The sequence below is a fragment of the Delphinus delphis genome, chromosome 4 (genome assembly GCF_949987515.2).
Source record: "Delphinus delphis chromosome 4, mDelDel1.2, whole genome shotgun sequence".
NCBI classification, from domain to species: domain Eukaryota; kingdom Metazoa; phylum Chordata; class Mammalia; order Artiodactyla; family Delphinidae; genus Delphinus; species Delphinus delphis.
Window position 1 is genome coordinate 38607172 of NC_082686.1, and position 20523 is coordinate 38627694.

A 20523-nucleotide genomic window follows, 5' to 3' on the forward strand; every position below is an offset into this window, starting at 1 on the left:
TAAAAGAGAATCATGCCTCCCTTAATCAATCCTCCATAAATAACCCTTCATCAATCCTCCATAAATATTATTTTACTCATCTGAGCTTTCAAAATCTATTAACAAGAACTGAGTTCCAATAAAATTCCTTGTCAAGTGAAACAATTATTTTGTATTGCTAGTTAATTGTAGAGCCGTAGCTTTACAAATCAGGATTATGAGTGGCAGCTTCTTATAAAAGTGGAATTTTATGATAAGGATTTATAAAAGTCTATCCCTATCAGATTGGAGTTATATGAAGGAATACTCATAGGCACTAATGAAATTTGCCTCAAGAATTTGTTTTGAGGTATCCTCCAGTGAACAAATGAAAGTGGAGATTAAAGTTCTACCATGTAAGACATGGCCTCAGTGTTTTTGGTCTGGAGAAAGTTTAAAGCAGATATAAAATCAACTGCTTACCTTGAATATTAAAGAAAGATGATTTGTTAAAAAGTCCTGCTTTCACACCTTTGTTAATACTTCTGCTTTGGTAGCAAGATTTCTCCTCCTGCCCATCTCCGCTCCTACACTTCAGAACAACCTTGCCTTCTTCCAGCTGACTTTATATTTTCAAAGTTGAGAGAGAAGGCATCTAAAGCATTCAAATGCCATAGAAAACTTCTGTCATATTGTTCAGCATCAAGCTTAGCATTAATTTCTCATCTCTTCCAGAAAATAACTGTCAATCAGTTAGTAAAAAACATTTAAAATTTAATTAAATTATTGAGGGGGTGCCTTCAAGATGGTGGAGAGGTAAGAATTGGAGATCACCTTCCTCCCCACAAATACATCAGAACTACATCTGCATGTGGAACAACTACTACTGAACACTGGCAGAAGACCTCAGACTTCCCAAAAGATGCCCTCAGGTGACCTACACTCAGAGGCAGGGCCAAATCCAAAGCTGAACCCCAGGAGCTGTGCGAACAAAGAGAAAGGGAAATCTCTCCCAGCACTTTCAGGAGCTGTGGATTAAATCTCCACAATCAATTTGATGTACCCTGAATCTCTGGAATACCTGAATAGAAAACTAATAATCCCAAACTTGAGGCAGTGGACTTTGGGAACAACTGTAGACTTGGGGTTTGCTTTCTGCATCTAATTTGTTTCCGGTTTTCTGTTTATCTTAGTTTAGCATTTAGAGCTCATTATCATTGGTAGATTATTGATTTGGTTGCTCTCTTCCTTTTTTTAATATATATATATATTTTTTCTCTTTTTGTGAGTGTGTATGTGTATGCTTCTTTGTGTGATTTTGTCTGTATAACTTTGCTTTTGCCATTTGTCCTAGGATTCTGACTGTCCTTTGTTTGTTTGTTTGTTTATTTGTTTTTTTCTAGTATAGTTTTAAGCACTTGTTATCATTGGTGGCTTTGTTTTTTAGTTTGGTTGCTCTTTTCTTTCCTTCTCTCTTTTTTTATTTTTTTTTATTTTTAATATATTTTTTCTATTTTAATAGCTTTATTTTATTTACTTATTTATTTTCTTTCTTTCTTTCTTTTTCTCCCTTTTCTTCTGAGCTGTATGGCTGACAGGGTCTTGGTACTCTGGCTGGGTGTCGGACCTGAGCCTCTGAGGTGGGAGAGCCAAGTTCAGAACATTGGTCCACCAGAGACCTCCCGACCCCATGTAATATCAAACAGCGAAAGCTCTCACAGAGATCTCTATCTCAACTCTAAGACACAGCTCCACTCAATGACCAGCAAGCTACAGTGCTGGACACCCTACGCCAAACAACTAGCAAGACAGGAACACAAAACCACCCATTAGCAGAAAGGCTGCCTAAAATCAAAATAAGTTCACAGACACCCCAAAACACACCACCAGAGGTGGTCCTGCCCACCAGAAAGACAAGATCCAGCCTCATACACCAGAACACAGGCACCATTCCCTTCTACCAGGAAGCCTATACAACCCACTGAACCAACCTTACCCACTGGGAGCAGACACCAAAAACAATGGGAACTACAAACCTGCAGCCTGCAAAACGGAGATCCCCAAACACAGTAAGTTAAGCAAAATGAGAAGACAAAGAAATTCACAGCAGATGAAGGAGCAAGGTAAAAACCCTCCAGATCAAACAAATGAAGAGGAAATAGGCAGTCTACCTGAAAAAGAATTCAGAGTACTGATAGTAAAGATGATCCAAAATCTTGGAAATAGAATGGAGAAAATACAAGAAACATTTACCAAGGACCTAGAAGAACTGAAGAGCAAACAAACAATGAGAACAACACAATAAATTAAGTTTAAAATTCTCTAGAAGGAATTAATAGCAGAATAACTGAGGCAGAAGAATGGATAAGTGACCTGGAAGATAAAGGAGTGGAAATAACTACCACAGAGAAGAATAAAGAAAAAAGAATAAAAGGAATTGAAGACAGTCTCAGAGACCTCTGGACAACATGAAACACACCAACATTCGAATTATAAGGGTCCCAGAAGAAGAAGAGAAATAAAAAGGGACTGAGAAAATATTTGGAGAGGTTATAGTTGAAAACTTCCTTAGTATGGGTAAGGAAATAGTCAATCAAGTCCAGGAAGCGCAGAGTCCCATACAGGATAAATCCAAGGAGAAACATACCAAGACACATATTAAACAAACTATTAAGAATTAAATACGAAAAAAAAAATATTAAAAACAGCAAGGAAAAAGCAACACTTAACATACAAGGGAAACCTCATAAGGTACACCTGATCTTTCAGCAGAAGCTCTGCAAGCTAGAAGGGAGTGGTAGGACATATTTAAAGTGAGGAAAGGGAAAAACCTACAACCAAGATTACTCTACCCACAAGGATCTCTTTCAGATTCGAAAGAGAAATTAAAAGCTTTACAGATAAGCAAAAGTGAAGAGAATTCAGCACCACCAAAGCAACTTTACAACAAACGCTAAAGGAACTTCTCTAAGCAGGAAACACAAGAGAAGGAAAATACTTACAATAACAAACTCAAAACAATTAAGAAAATGGTAATAGGAGCATACATATTGATAGCTACTCTAAAAGTATATGGATTAAATGCTCCATCCAAAAGACACAGACTGGCTGAATGGATACAAAAGCAAGACCCATACATATGCTATCTACAAGAGACCCACTTCAGACCTAGGGACACATACAGACTGAAAGTGATGGGATGGAAAAAGATATGCAAATGGAAATCAAAAGAAAGCTGGAGTAGCAATTCTCGTATCAGACAAAATGGACTTTAAAATAAAGACTATTACAAGAGACAAAGAAGGACACTACATAATGATCAAGGGATCTATCCAAGAAGAAGATATAACAATTGTAAATATGCCCCCAGCATAGGAGTACCTCAGTCCATAAGGTAAATGCTAACAGCCATAAAAGGGGAAATTGACAGTAACACAATCATATTAGGGGACTTTAACACCCCACTTTCAAAAATGGACAGATCATCCAAAATGAAAATAAAGAAACACAAGCTTTAAATGATACATTAAACAAGATGGACATAATTGATATTTATAGGACATTCCATCCAAAAACAGCAGATTACACTTTTTTCTCCAGTGCTCATGGAACATTCTCCAGGATGGATCACATCTTGGGTCACAAATCAAGCCTTGGTAAATTTAAGAAAATTGAAATTGTATCAAGTATCTTTTCCAACCACAACGCTATGAGATTAGATATCAATTACAGGAAAAAAATATGTAAAAAAACAGACACATGGAGGCTAAACAATACACAACTAAATAACCAAGAGATCACTGAAGAAATCAAAGAGGAAATCAAGAAGTACCTAAAAACAAATGACAATGGAAACACAATGATCCAAAATCTAAGGGATGCAGTAAAAGCAGTTCTAAGAGGGAAGTTTATAGTAATACAATCCTACCTCAAGAAACAAGGAACATCTCAAATAAACAATCTAACCTTACAGCTAAAGCACTTAGAGAAAGAAAAAAAAAAAACCCCAAAATTAGCAGAAGCAAAGAAATCATAAAGATCAGATCTGAAATAAATGAAAAAGAAATGAAGGAAAAGATAACAAAGATCAATAAAACTAAAAGCTGGTTCTTTGAGAAGATAAACAAAATTGATAAACACTTAGCCAGGCTAAACAAAATTGATAAACACTTAGGCAGACTCATCAAGAAAAAAAAGGGAGAAGACAAATCAATAGAAATGAAAAAGGAGAAGTAACAACTGACACTGCAGAAATACAAAGAATCATGAGAGATTACTACAGGCAACTATATGCCAATAAAGTGGACAACCTGGAATAAATGGACAAATTCTTAGAAAAGCAAAACCTTCCGAGACTGAACCAGGAAGAAATACAAAATAAAAAAAAACAGACCAGTCAAAAGCACTGATTGAAGCTGTGATTAAAAATCTTCCAATAAACAAAAGCCCAGGACCAGATGGCTTCACAGGCGAATTCTGTCACACATTTAGAGAAGAGCTAACACCTATCCTTCTCAAACTATTCCAAAATATAGCAGAGGGAGGAATACTCCCAAACTCATTCTATGAGGCCACCATCACACTGATACCAAAACCAGACAAAGATGCCACACACACACAAACACACACACACAAAAAAACTACAGACCAATATCACTGATGAACATAGATGCAAATATCCACAACAAAATACTAGCAAACAGAATCCAACAGCACAGTAAAAGGATCATACACCATGATCAAGTGGGGTTTATCCCAGGAATGCAAGGATTCTTCAATATATGTAAATCATTCAATGTGATAAACCATATTAACAAACTGATCGAGAAAAACCATATGCTCATCTCAATAGATGCACCCATTTATGATAAAACTCCCCAGAAAGTAGGCATAAAGGGAAGTTACCTCAACATAATAAAGGCCATATATGACAAACCCACAGCCAACATCATTCTCAATGGTGAAAAACTGAAACCATTTCCTCTAAGATCAGGAACAAGACAAGGTTGTCCATTCTCACCACTGTTATTCAACATAGTTTGGAAATTTTAACCATAGCAATCAGAAAAGAAAAAGAAATAAAAGTAATCCAAATCGGAAAAGAAGAAGTAAAGCTGTCACTGTTTGTAGATGACATGATACTATACATAGAGAATCTTAAAAAGGCTACCAGAAAAGTACTAGCGCTAATCAATGAATTTAGTAAAGTAGCAGGATACAAAATTAATGCACAAAAATCTCTTGCATTCCTATAAAATAATGATGAAAAATCAGAAAGAGAAATTAAGGAAACACGCCCATTTACCATTGCAACAAAAAGAATAAAATACCTAGGAATAAACCGTCCTAAGGATATGAAAGACCTGTATGCAGAAAACTATGACACTGATGAAAGAAATTAAAGACAATACAAACAGATGAAGAGATATACAATGTTCTTGGATTGGAAGAATCAACATTGTGAAAATGACTATACTACCCAAAGCAATCTACAGATTCAGTGCAATCCCTCTCATACTACCACTGGCATTTTTCACAGAACTAGAACAAAATATTTCACAATTTCTATGGAAACACAAAAGACCCCAAATAACTAAAACAATCTTGAGAAAGAAAAACAGAGCTGGAGGAATAAGGCTCCCTGACTTCAGACTATAATACAAAGCAACAGTAATCAAGACAGTATGGTACTGGCAGAAAAACAGAAATATAGATCAATGGGACAGGATAAAAATCCCAGAGATAAACCCACACACATATGGTCACCTTATCGTTGATAGAGGAGGCAAGAATATACAATGGATGAAAGACAGCCTCTTCAGTAAGTGGTGCTGGGAAAACTGGATAGCTACATGTAAAGGAATGAAATTAGAACACTCCCTGACACCATACACAAAAATAAACTCAAAATAGATTAAAGACCTAAATGTAAGGCTAGACACTATAAAACTCTTAGAGGAAAATATAGGCAGAACACTCTATGACATAAATCACAGCAAGACCCTTTTTGACCCACCTCCTAGAGAAATGGAAATAAAAACAAAAATAAACAAATGGGACCTAATGAAAGTGAAAAGCTTTTGCACAGCAAAGGGAACCATAAACAAGATGAAAAGACAACCCTCAGAATGGGAGAAAATATTTGCAAACAAAGCAACTGACAAAGGATTAATCTCCAAAGTATATAAGCAGCTCATGCAGCTCAATATCAAAAAAAAAACCAAACAACCCAATCCAAAAATGGGCAGAAGACCTAGACATTTCTCCAAAGAAGATATACAGATTGCCAACAAACACATGAAAGGATGCTCAACATCACGAATCATTAGAGAAATGCAAATCAAAACTACAATGAGGTATCACCTCACACCGGTCAAAATGGCCATCATCAAAAAAATCTATAAACACTAAATGCCGGAGAGGGTGTGGAGAAGAGGGAACCCTCTTGCACTGCTGGTGGGAATGTAAATTGATACAGCCACTATGGAGAACATCATGGAGGTTCCTCAAAAAACTAAAAATCGAACTACCATATGACCCAGTAATCCCACTAGTGGGCATATACCCTGAGAAGACCATAACTCAAAAAACGTCATGTGCCACGATGTTCATTGCGGCTCTATTTACTATAGCCAGGACATGGAAGCAAGCTAAGTATCCATTGACATATGAATGGATAAAGAAGATGTGGCAGATATGTACAATGGAATATTCCTCAGCCATAAAAAGAAACGAAATTGAGTTATTTGTAGTTTGGTGGATGGACCTAGAGACTGTGTTACAGAGTGAAGTAAGTCAGAGAGAGAAAAACAAATACCGTATCCTAACACATATATCTAAAAAAAAAATGCTTCTGAAGAACCTAGGGGCAGGACAGATGACAGACTCAGGCATAGAGAATGGACTTGAGGACACGGGGAGGGGGAAGGGTAAGCTGGGACAAAGTGAGAGTGGCATGGACATATATACACTACCAAATATAAAATAGATAGCTAGTGGGAAGCAGCTGCATAGCACAGGGAGATCAGCTCTGTAGTGCTTTGTGTCCACCTAGAGGGGTGGGATAGGGAGGGTTGGAGGGAGATGCAAGAGGGAGGAGATATGTATGTCTATGTATAGCTGATTCACTTTGTTATATGACAGAAACTAACACACCATTGTAAAGCAATTATACTCCAATAATGATGTTAAAAAAATAAAATCCTGTAGTACTCTTAAGCTTAAGAAAAAAAATTTCCCAACAATCCTTTCAAGACAAACTGGTTTTAAAATATGTCTAGGTTACTAAGTTAACTAGACATAGTTACTTTATGTCAGTCTTTTTAAATGACGGGAAAGCTGGTTATCTTCTAAAAATGATGCATTTACTTTTAGAAATTTTGATCTATAAAACTTCTTTTAAACAAGAATTATGTAACATATCCATTTGTCCAATATGTCCACTCCAAATTTTTGGCAATAAAGCCAAGTTATCTCATTTAATGCTCACATATTCTCTTCTGTATGGCAAGAGGACCTGCATTCAGCTTACTAACAATGGTGTAAAACAATTAAAGTACCATTAATAACAGTGCTATGGATTGAGAATAAATTTCTTGAATACTCCTGTTGAAACTGTCATCTGATTCTTCAAAATCACTTACAAACCCAAACTCTGAAAATAGTAGCAGAGTTCATGTTCTATATAAGCAGTGATGTCTGGTGTATACACAGAGACCCTGTAGCTTTGCTCTTGGCCAGAGATTTAAAGGCCCAAGTAGTTCAGGAGAAGTCACATAATATCCTACATAATTCCCAAGAGATATCTCCAAATTATGAGAAGGTATGAGCCTTCTAGTACTGGCAACAAGGCAGAAGCTGTATTTAAATCCCTGCCTTGGGACTTCCCTGGTGGCGCAGTGGTTAAGAATCCACCTACCAGTGCAGGGGACATGAGTTCGAGCCCTAGTCTGAAAGATCCCACATGCCGCGGAGCAAGTAAGCCCATGCGCCACAACTACTGAGCCTGCACTTTAGAGCCCACAAGCCACAACTACTGAGCCCACGTGTTGCAACTACTGAAGCCCTAGAGCCGGTGCTCTGCAACAAGAGAAGTCACCGCAGTAAGAAGCCTGACCACCTCAACGAAGAGTAGGCCCCGCTTGCCACAACTAGAAAAAGCCCACGCATGGCAACGAAGACCCAACACAGCTAAAAATAAATAAATAAAATAAATAAAAATTTTAAAAAATAAAAATAAATAAATCCCTGCCTTGTTCCCAGTGTGGCGTATAGGCTTTGTAATGGATTAAAGGAAACTGGCCCTCTTTAGGTGCAGGTCTGTTAGAGAGGGCTACCAAGGACAAAGGACAAGATTTGCCTTTATAAAAATGGGAGTATCTTCATTCTGGATCTGTTCAAAAGGGATCAAAATCACCTAAGTGCAGAAAGGAAAAATGTGACAAAAGTTCAGATTATACTGCTCAAGGTGATTAGAACCATTGTGGAGACAAGGTAACTTCTGAAGAGACCTCAACTTAAAGGATTTTCCTTCTAAAAGTCTAGTACAAAGGTGGCCAGAAACTACAGATATAGAGGCAGGTAAACCTAATATTATAAATCTGGAAAGATGGATATAGAGATATCTCCTGAGATCTGATATTTTATGAAAAGATTTGGATGTAAAAACGTCCAGATAACTCTTTGCTTTGTTCCGTAGTTAACTTAGGGTTTTTATTTATTTATTTAATTTAAAATTTTTTATTGAAATATAGTTGACTTACAATGTAGTGTTAGTTTCAGGTGTACAGCAAAGTGATTCAGTTATACATATATAAAGATAAATATATACTTTTTTACATTCTTTTCCATTATTATAAGATATTGAATATATTTCCCTGTGCTATACAGTAGGTCCTTGTTGGTTATCTATTTTACATATAGTATAGTATGTATACTTTAATCCCAAACTCTGGTTTTTAAATGTGTTAATTTGGAGGGGGCTCCAGCAGTCTAACTCACAATTATAGCTGCCATTTTTCTTCATACCTTAGCTCTTAGTGAGATAAAAGATCTAAAATCCCAAATATAAACAGATCGCTATTATACATTTTGTCTGATAAAGTTACACAATATAAAAATTGATATAAAATCTTTACTTTGAGACTTCACCAAGAAATGTTCAGGAAAATAACTTTTGTTGAGAAGCATACTTGAGGAATTTTCCCAGGCAGATGTTTAGAAACATTTTTATTACAGAAAATTTCTAACACATGCAATGTAAACACAGTAGTATAATGAGACCTTTTGCAACCACCCACCAGAAGCAACCACAGTTCTGATTACTTAAGAGCAATCTCTTAAATGTCCAGAATCTCCTTTGGAAAAAGATAAAGGAGTGACTTCAAGGATTATGATGAATGTAATTTTACAAATTCCTCTGTTTATCGTTTGCTCATACCTTTTGCTTTTGCCGACCATTGTACCAACACATTATATAATACATGACATGTGTATTTTGAAAAATGTAAATGAAAGGAAGAAATATATGTGGAAACAGTAAAAGTAGAATGTAAGCTTATGGAGAGTGGCAATAAAAAGAGAGAGAGAAAGTTGAGTAAAGTTATTCCCAATATTCACTCACTTTTGGTCATATCACCTATGGTGTCGATGTATACATTATACCCTTGCTCTTCAAAATATGTCTTTGGGCCAGCAGCAGACCTACAGGCTCTACCACACAACTATTGAATCAGAATCTGCATTTTAACAAGATGCAAAGGTGACTCAGATGAACATTCCATTTTGAGGAACACTGCTCTAGATCACAATGTGATGAAGTAATGGTGTGACTTGCCAAAGAAGAAAAAAATGGAAACTCTCTAAAACAAGACAGAACAAGGAATCAGCTATGCAATATAAAGAAATTTCTATTGGTTCTGTAACTGTGGAATGCATCAATTATTTTATAAAGCTAGAAAGAAAAAGAAAAATAAATTTTAAGTACTATTTCCTGTTTGGGGGGGAGGAGGTCAGCATAAAATGTGGGGAAAGATACTATGATTAGCTCTTTTCAGTGCTTTTTCCTGTTCATCTTATGCCTTCTAGTAACCCTATAAGCTGTCAAATAAGCTAATATTAAAAGCAACAAATTATACTTTTGTTTATTTCTTTTGAATGATGATTATTAATATGTTATATACAATTGCTCTCAGATTTTATGTGTCCAATTAATATTATATAAAATGATACTTTTGTAAAGGAAACAGCTAAAGGAAGCAGATGTGTGGGTTCTTGAAATGCAGCTGTTATTAAAATTAAACAATTAGCAGTGATATTTTGGAATAATTTCTTATATATTGTATAATATAATTATAAAAGTGGTTTGTCAAGAGATCTAAATTTTCTTATACTGCCACTGCTTAGAGCTATGAACAAGAAAACACTGGACATAGATTTATAGGAAAGGATATAAAATATAAAAATGAGGAAACATTTTGTATAAATATATGAGACATTGAAAAGTAAGAGAGCCTCATTTTTTTTTAATATAGCAAAGAAATATAAATGCATCTATATTATCCTGACTTTTTTTTTTTTTTTTTTTGTCACTTGACCTCATAGCATCCCCTGTCCTGGAACAACACAGATGGTGGAGCTGTAATTTTTTTAAATTTTTTTTTTACATCTTTATTGGAGTATAATTGGTTTACAATGGTGTGTTAGTTTCTGCTTTATAACAAAGTGAATCAGTTATACATATACATATGTTCCCATATCTCTTCCCTCTTGCGTCTCCCTCCCTCCCACCATCCCTATCCCACCCCTCAAGGGGGTCACAAAGCACTGAGCTGATCTCCCTGTGCTATGCGGCTGCTTCCCACTAGCTATCTATTTTACGTGTGGTAGTGTATATATGTCCATGCCACTCTCTCACTTTGTCACAGCTTACCCTTCCCCCTCCCCATATCCTCAAGTCCATTCTCTAGTAGGTCTGTGTCTTTATTCCTGTCTTACCCCTAGGTTCTTCATGACATTTTTTTTTCTTAGATGACATTTTTCTTTTCTTAGATTCCATATATACGTTAGTATATGGCATTTGTCTTTCTCTTTCTGACTTCATTCTGTATGACAGACTCTAGGTCCACCCACCTCACTACAAATAACTCAATTTCGTTTCTTTTTATGGCTGAGTAATATTCCATTGTATATATGTGCCACATCTTCTTTATCCATTCATCCGATGATGGACACTTAGGTTGCATCCATCTCCTGGCTATTGTAAACAGAGCTGCAATGAACATTTTGCTACATGACTCTTTCTGCATTATGGTTTTCACAGGGTATATGCCCAGTAGTGGGATTGCTGGGTCATATGGTAGTTCTATTTGTAGTTTTTTAAGGAAGCTCCATACTGTTCTCCATAGTGGCTGTACCAATTCACATTCCCACCAGCAGTGCAAGAGTGTTCCCTTTTCTCCACACCCTCTCCAGCATTAACTGTTTCTAAATTTGTGGATGATGGCCATTCTGACCGGTGTGAGATGATATCTCATTGTAGTTTTGATTTGCATTTCTCTAATGATTAACGATGTTGAGCATGCTTTCATGTGTTTGTTGGCAGTCTGTATATCTTTGGAGAAATCTCTATCTAGGTCTTCTGCCCATTTTTGGATTGGGTTGTTTGTACTTTTGTTACTGAGCTGCATGAGCTGCTTGTAAATTTTGGAGATTAATCCTTTGTCAGTTGCTTCATTTGCAAATATTTTCTCCCATTCTGAGGGTTGTCTTTTCGTCTTGTTTATGGTTTCCTTTGCTGTGCAAAAGATTTGAAGTTTCATTAAGTCCCATTTGTTTATTTTTGTTTTTATTTCCATTTCTCTAGGAGGTGGGTCAAAAAGGATCTTGCTGTGATTTATGTCATAGAGTGTTCGACCTTTGTTTTCTTCTAAGAGTTTGATAGTTTCTGGCCTTACATTATGGTCTTTAATCCATTTTGAGCTTATTTTTGTGTATGGTGTTAAGGAGTGTTCTAATCTCATACTTTTATATGTACCTGTCCAGTTTTCCCAGCACCACTTACTGAAGAGGCTGTCCTTTCTCCACTGTACATTCCTGCCACCTTTATCAAAGATAAGGTGTCCATATGTGCGTGGGTTTATCTCTGGGCTTTCTATCCTGTTCCATTGATCTATCTTTCTGTTTTTGTGCCAGTACAATACTGTCTTGATTACTGTAGCTTTGTAGTATAGTCTGAAGTCAGGGAGCCTGATTCCTCCAGCTCCATTTTTCATTCTCAAGATTGCTTTGGCTATTCGGGGTCTTTTATGTTTCCATAGAAATTGTGAAATATTTTGTTCTAGTTCTGTGAAAAATGCCAGTGGTAGTTTGATAGGGATTGCATTGAATTTGTAGATTGCTTTGGGTAGTGGAGTCATTTTCACAATGTTGATTCTTCCAGTCCAAGAACATGGTATATCTCTCCATCTATTTGTATCATCTTTAATTTCTCTCATCAGTGTCTTATAATTTTCTGCATACAGGTCTTTTGTCTCCTTAGATAGGTTTATTCCTAGATATTTTATTCTTTTTGTTGCAGTGGTAAATGGGAGTGTTTTCTTGATTTCACTTTCAGATTTTTCATCATTAGTGTATAGGAATGCCAGAGATTTCTGTGCATTCATTTTGTATCCTGCTACTTTACCAAATTCATCGATTAGCTCTAGTAGTTTTCTGGTAGCATCTTTAGGATTCTCTATGTATAGTATCATGTCATCTGCAAACAGTGACAGCTTTACTTCTTCTTTTCTGATTTGGATTACTTTTATTTTTCTTCTCTGATTTCTGTGGCTAAAACTTCCAAAACTATGTTGAATAAGAGTGGTGAGAGTGGGCAACCTTGTCTTCTTCCTGATCTTAATGGAAATGGTTTCAATTTTTCACCATTGAGGACAATGCTGGCTGTGGGTTTGTCATATATGGCCTTTATTATGTTGAGGAAAGTTCCCTCTATGCCTACTCTCTGCAGGATTTTTATCATAAATGGGTGTTGAATTTTGTCGAAAGCTTTTTCTGTATCTATTGAGATGACCATATAGTTTTTCTCCTTCAATTTGTTAATATGGTTTATCACATTGATAGATTTGCATATATTGAAGAATCCTTGCATTCCTGGAATAAACCCCACTTGATCATGGTGTATGATCCTTTAAATGTGCTGTTGGTTCTGTTTGCTAGTATTTTGTTGAGGTTTTTGCATCTATGTTCCTCAGTGATATTGGCCTATAGTTTTCTTTCTTTGTGAAATCCTTGTCTGGTTTTGGTATAAGGGTGACGGTGGCCTCGTAGAATGAGTTTGGGGGTGTTCCTCCCTCTGCTATATTTTGGAAGAGTTTGCGAAGGATAGGTGTTAGCTCTTCTCTAAATGTTTGATAGAATTTGCCTGTGAAGCCATCTGGTGCTGGGCTTTTGCTTGTTGGAAGATTTTTAATCACAGTTTCAATTTCAGTGCTTGTGATTGGCCTGTTCATATTTTCTATTTCTTCCTGCTTCAGTCTTGGCAGGTTGTGTATTTCTAAGAATTTGTCCATTTCTTCCAGGTTGTCCATTTTATTAGCATAGAGTTGCTTGTAGTAATCTCTCATGATCTTTTGTATTTCTGCAGTGTCAGTTGTTACTTGTCCTTTTTTCATTTCTAATTCTATTGATTTGAGTCTTCTCCCTTTTTTTCTTGATGAGTCTGGCTAACGGTTTATCAATTTTGTTTATATTCTCAAAGAACCAGCTTTTAGTTTTATTGATCTTTGTTATTGTTTCCTTCATTTCTTTTTCATTTATTTCTGATCTGATTTTTATGATTTATTTCCTTCTGCTAGCTTTGGGGTTTTTTTGTTCTTCTTTCTCTAATTGCTTTAGGTGCAAGGTTAGGTTGTTTATTCGAGATGTTTCCTGTTTCTTAAGGTAGGATTGTATTGCTATAAACTTCCCTCTTGGAACTGTTTTTGCTGCATCCCATCGGTTTTGGGTTGTCGCGTCTCTATTGTCATTTGTTTCTAGGTATTTTTTAATTTCCTCTTTGATTTCTTCAGTGATCACTTGGTTATTAAGTAGTGTATTGTTTAGCCTCCATGTGTTTGTATTTTTTACAGATCTTTTCCTGTAATTGATAACTAGTCTCATAGCGTTGTGGTCGGAAAAGATACCTGATACAATTTTAATTTTCTTAAATTTACCAAGTCTTAATTTGTGACCCAAGATGTGATCTGTCCTGGAGAATGTTCCGTGAGCACTTGAGAAGAATGTGTATTCTGTTGTTTTTGGATGGAATGTCCTATAAATACCAATTAAGTCCATCTTGTTTAATGTATCATTTAATGCTTGTGTTTCCTTATTTATTTTCATTTTGGATGATCTGTCCATTGGTGTAAGTGGGGTGTTAAAGTCCCCTACTATGAATGTGTTACTGTCGATTTCCCCTTTTATGGCTGTTATTATTGCCTTATGTATTGAGGTGCTCCTAGGTTGGGTGCATTAATATTTATTATTATTATAACTTCTTCTTGGATTAATCTCTTGATCATTATGTAGTGTCCTTCTTTGTCTCTTGGAATAGTCTTTATTTTAAAGTCCATTTTGTCTGATATGAGAATTGCTACTCCAGCTTTCTTTTGGTTTCCATTTGCATGGAATATCTTTTTCCATCCCCTCACTTTCAGTCTGCATGTGTCTCCAGGTCTGAAGTGTGTCTCTTATAGACAGCATATATATGGGTGTTGTATTTTTATCCATTCAGCCAGGCTGTGTCTTTTGGTGGGAGCATTTAATCCATTTACATTTAAGGTGATTATCGATATGTATGTTCCTATTTGTATTTTCTTAATTGTTTTCGGTTTGTAATTGTAGGTCTTTTCCTTCTCTTGTGTTTCTTGCCTAGAGAAGATCCTTTAGCATTTGTTGTAAAGCTGGTTTCATGGTGCTGAATTCTCTCAGCTTTTGCTTGCCTATAAAGGCTTTAATTTCTCCATCAAATCTGAATGAGATCATTGCTGGGTAGAGTAATCTTGGTTGTAGGTTTTTCTCCTTCATCACTTTAAATATGTCCTGCCAGGCCCTTCTGGCTTGCAGAGTTTCTGCTGAAAGATCAGCTGTTAACCTTATGCGGATTCCCTTGTGTGTTATTTGTTGTTTTTCTCTTGCTGCTTTTAATATGTTTTCTTTGTATTTAATTTTTGACAGTTTGATTAATATGTGTCTTGGCATGTTTCTCCTTGGATTTTTCCTGTATGGGACTCTCTGTGCTTCCTGGACTTGATTAACTATTTCCTTTCCCATATTAGGGAAGTTTTCAACTATAATCTCTTCAAATATTTTCTCAGTCCCTTTCTTTTTCTCTTCTTCTTCTGGAACCCCTATAATTCGAATGTTGGTGCATTTAATGTTGTCCCAGAGGTCTCTGAGACTGTCCTCAGTTCTTTTCATTCTTTTTTCTTTATTCTGCTCTGCAGTAGTTATTTCCACTATATTATCTTCCAGGTCACTTACCATTCTTCTGCCTCAGTTATTCTGCTATTGATCCCTTCTAGAGTATTTTAAATTTAATTTATTGTGTTGTTCATCATTGCTTGTTTCATCTTTAGATCTTCTAGGTCCTTGTTAAATGTTTCTTGTATTTCCTCTATTCTATTTCCAAGATTTTGGATCATCTTTACTGTCATTATTCTGAATTATTTTTCAGGTAGACTGCCTATTTCCTCTTCATTTGTTAGGTCTGGTGGGTTTTTATCTTACTCCTTCATCTGCTGTGTGGTTTTCTGTCTTCTCATTTTGCTTATCTTATTGTGTTTGGGGTCCCCCATTTGCAGGCTGCAGGTTCATATTTCCCATTGTTTTTGGTGTCTGTCCCCAGTGGCTAAAGTTGGTTCAGTGGGTTGTGTAGGCTTCCTGGTGGAGGGAACTAGTGTCTGTGTTCTGGTGGATGAGGCTGGATCTTGTCTTTCTGGTGGGCAGGTCCATGTCTGGTGGTGTGTTTGGGGGTATCTGTGGACTTATTATGATTTTAAGCAGCCTCTCTGCTAATGGGTGGGGTTGTGTTCCTGTCTTGCTAGTTGTTTGGCATAGAGTGTCCAGCACTGTAGCTTGCTGGTCATTGAGTGAAGCTGGGTGTTGGTGTTGAGGTGGATATCTCTGGGAGATTTTTGCCTTTTGATATTACATGGAGCTGGGAGTTCTCTTGTGGGCCAGTGTCCTGAAGTTGGCTCTCTGACCTCAGAGGCACAGCACTGACTCCTGGCTGCAGCACCAAGAGCCTTTCATCCCCACAGCTCAGAATAAAAGGGAGAAAAAGTAGAAAGAAAAGAAAGAAAAAAAGAGAGAGAGAGAGAGTAGAGAGAGAAAGAGAAAGAGAAAGAGAAAGAAAGAAAGAAAGAAAGAAAGAAAGAAAGAAAGAAAGAGAGAGAGAGGTAGAGAGAGGAAGGAAGGAAGAAAGGAAGGAAGGAAGAAAGAAAGAGGATAAAATAAAATAAGATATAATAAAATAAAGTTATTAAAATGAAAAATAATTATTAACAAAATTTTTTTTTTAAAAAGTAAAAAAAAAAAAAAAAACAGATGGATAGAACCTTAGGACAAATGGTGAAAGCAAAGCTGTACAGACAAAATCTCACACAGAAGCATACACATACACACTCACAAAAAGAGGAAGAGGGGAAAAAATCATAAATCTTGCTCTCAGAGTCCACCTTCTGAATTTGGGATGATTCGTTGTCTATTCAGGTATTCCACTGATGCAGGGTACATCAAGTTGATTGTGGAGCTTTAATCCGCTGCTTCTGAGGCTGTTGGGAGGGATTTCCTTTTCTCTTCTTTGTTCTCACAGCTCCCAGGGGCTCAGCTTTGGATTTGGCCCCGCCTCTGCGTGTAGGTCGCCGGAGGGGGTCTGTTCTTCGCTCGGATAGGACGGGGTTAAAGGAGCCGCTGATTCTGGGGCTCTGGCTCACTCAGGCCGGGGGGAGGGAGGGGTACGGAGTGCAGGGTGAGCCTGCAGCGGCAGAGGCCAGCGTGATGTTGCACCAGCCTGAGGTGCGCTGTGCATTCTCCCGGGGAAGTTGTCCCTGGATCCCGGGACCCTGGCAGTGGCGGGCTGCACAGGCTCCCCGGAAGGTTGGTGTGGAGAGTGACCTGTGCTCGCACACAGGCTTCTTGGTGGCTGCAGCAGCAACCTTAGCGTCTCATGCACGTCTCTGGAGTCCGTGCTGTTAGCCGCGGCTTGCGCCTGTCTCTGGAGTTCCTTTAAGCAGTGCTATTAATCCCGTTCCGTGGTGCACTAGGAAACAAAGAGGGAAGAAAAAGTCTCTTGCCTCTTCGGCAGCTCCAGACTTTTCCCCGGACTCCCTCCTGGCTAGCCGTGGTGCACTAACCCCTTCAGGCTGTGTTCACACCACCAATCCCAGTCCTCTCCCTGGGATCCAACCTCTGAAGCGTGAGCCTCAGCTCCCAGCCCTGCCCGCCCCGGCGGGTGAGCAGACAAGCCTCTCAGACTGGTGAGTGCTGGTTGGCACCTGATCCTCTGTGCGGGAATCTCTCCACTTTGCCCTCTGCACCCCTGTTGCTGTGCTCTCCGCCGTGGCTCCAAAGCTTTCCCCCTCCGCCACCCGCAGTCTCCGCCCACGAAGGGGTTTCCTAGTGTGTGGAAACCTTTCCTCCTTCACAGCTCCCTCCCACTGGTGCAGGTCCCATCCCTATTCTTCTGGCTCTGTTTATTCTTTTTTCTTTTGCCCTACCCAGGTACCTGGGGAGTTTCTTGCCTTTTGGGAGGTCTGAATTCTTCTGCCAGTGTTTAGTAGGTGTTCTGTAGGAGTTGTTCCATGTGTAGATGTATTTCTAGTGTATCTGTGGGGAGGAAGGTGATCTCCTTGTCTTACTCTTCCGCCATCTTCCCCCTCTCCCTATCCTGACATATTTTGACTGAAAGGAGATCATTTCATCTTTTTCTCTAATATTTTTTTTAACTAAAGTTGAATCTAATTTTCAAATGCAAAAATCTCATAAATGACTTTAGTTAACAAAAATGAGATATTTCATAAGATACATGTTAATGGAAAGCCCTGTATCCTGTATGATTAATTTATAGTTAAAAGATGGAGTTGAAAATTTTATATTCTTTCCCGCCTTTCCAAATGTTAGAAATTTTTCTTAGTGTCAAAACAGCCTAAATTACATAAAACTTTTTGTGGTAAAAATCTTAATTAGATAATTATTTTCCTAATTTCTGAACACAGTCATAAACATATAGTTTCAAAATAAGACATGTGACATTTATCTAGTTTTATACTTTACTAATATTTATTTTTAAAATCAATAAGGTAAAGACATTCTTCTCTGGAAATAAGTAAAATGCAGTGGACCATGCAATATCTACCCATCAAATACATAAGATTTGATATTATTTTCCAAGTGAAATCTTTGCATAGAGCACAATGGAGAAGCTGAACTTACATTAATTTCTTATCATTGATATATTTATAAATATTTAAAAAATATTTAATACATGCTAGAATCAAATATTTTATGCATATTATGCAAAAGAAGTCTTTTCATAAAAAGTATCATTTTTCATTTGAAATGAAATGCTGAGAATTCGAACAGCTTTCTCCCTCAACTATATTTAAGATCTTGTTAAAAGATATCTTAACCTTAGCCTGTTATCTTGATTTCTAAGCCATTAAAATTGCCCTCTTCTCATCAGCTACTTTAGACTTGAGAAATTTCAAATTAAATGAAAATATTATTAAATCCCTTTTCCACAGAGAACAAATAATCCCTAAGTGTATCATTCAATGATGAATCTGAATAATGCACAGTAAGTTTAAGTATTGATAAGTGAATTCACATCTTGAGGAAAGTATTCTCATTCAGGCTGAAATGAATTCTTCAGCTAAATGAAGAGCATTTTTCTCAATAGAAATTTCATTGAAAATATATATAGATAGGTAGATAGATATTTAAATATTCAAAATGTTCACATGACTGTTCTCCTTCTTTACCAAAGATGACAACTTTCTCATCTTAGGTATTCTTTAGCAATTATGTTCACCTCACAATGTTCATGTTAAAATCATAGCTCAAACACACTGTGCTTCCTTTTAGGCATACCCAGATTGTTGTGAAATTGCTCTTCTCAATTGTGCTTGTGGTTCAGAGAATTAAGATTATCTTTTAATAAAACTTAAATCTAAAGAAAAGAGATTAATATTGTAAAATGGCCTGATTTTTCAAATGGAGTATAAAAAAAAAAAGTGCTGTGACCTGCCCTTTTATTTCTGTATTTAACTTTTAAAATGTATTTCTGAAGTAGTTTTATTTCTGTTTACTCAAAACGAAATGGATTAAATGTGAAACTAACAAATATTTACTTTTTAAAATTGTGTAAAGATCGGGAGAAGAGGCTTCCAGTGTGTCTCGAATAAATGAAATCTGTTACATTTTGAAAGAGAACTTCACAGAATTTAAAATTTTATATTTTATTTTCAGATGTAAAATATTTAAAGGAAGAAGATGCAAATCGCAAGACTTTCACGGTCAGCAGCACACTGGACTTCCGAGTGGACCGAAGCGACGATGGCGTGGCGGTCATCTGCAGAGTAGACCATGAATCTCTCAATGCCACCCCTCAGGTGGCCATGCAGGTGCTAGAAATACACTGTAAGTAAACGCTACTCCATAACTCTTTATTTGGCGCCAAATCTCTGCATCTACATTTAAAATCATTTCAAAAATTTTCTGAAGTTACAGCAAATGTGCAGCAAAATCTATAGCCAAATGAAGTAAAACTGACCTCATTAGTATTAATCACATTCAAAGGAAAGGAGTCCTTGCTTGATTATCATTCTTGACAAGGAAGAAAAAGAAAGAAGATATCAGAAGGTTAAAACTCCTAATTATCTTCCAAATTTTGGGCAGGAAGAGCAGTAATTTTGGCAGAATCAGTGAGAAGTGGAAATCTGAAAAAGCCTTGATGAACTTTCTAAATGTAATGTTATTATATGCAAACGTGGCTTACCATCTGTTCTTTTAAAATTATACTATTTTTTTTTCTATTTTTTAAAATATGCTAAGTCTTTATGAACACTGGGGCATATCTGTTATGTTTTCTTTATCAACATCATTATTGTTCACAATTGATGAGAACATAAATTGGATGACTCCAGTGAGCCCGGGCAGTGCTGAATGCTTTGCTGGCATTATCTCAACTCATGTTATCTCATGTTAGGGCATCAGCATAATAGCCTGATGAATAGTTACTGCTCTCTTTACTTGCAATTTATGGATAAGAACACTGAAGATTATAGTGGTTGAGTCACTTGGCCAAGTTCACACAACTAGCAAATGGTCGACTTATAATCATGACGCTTTCGTATTTAGCAATGTCCTTGGGATATAGCAGGTGATCTATAAATATTTATCAAAATGAAAATGAATGAATTGAAATATGTAACAAAGTTGAAAAGAGTAGAGTACAAAGAATTTTATTTCTGAATCCTATTACTTGTCTTTTTCCAATATTAGAGATTTTTTTGTTGAGTTTGTTAT

At 36.8% G+C, this 20523-nt stretch overlaps 1 protein-coding gene across 2 annotated transcripts in view; it reads left to right on the plus strand.

The window, feature by feature from the left end:
• Window positions 1-20523, plus strand: part of CADM2 (cell adhesion molecule 2) — a 1062587-nt gene that overhangs the window by 916109 nt on the left and 125955 nt on the right. For both annotated transcript variants that reach the window (XM_060010480.1, XM_060010481.1), the window contains exon 6: window positions 19465-19635. In XM_060010480.1, coding sequence (XP_059866463.1) covers window positions 19465-19635 — 171 coding nt within the window. The remainder of the gene's footprint in view (window positions 1-19464; window positions 19636-20523) is intronic.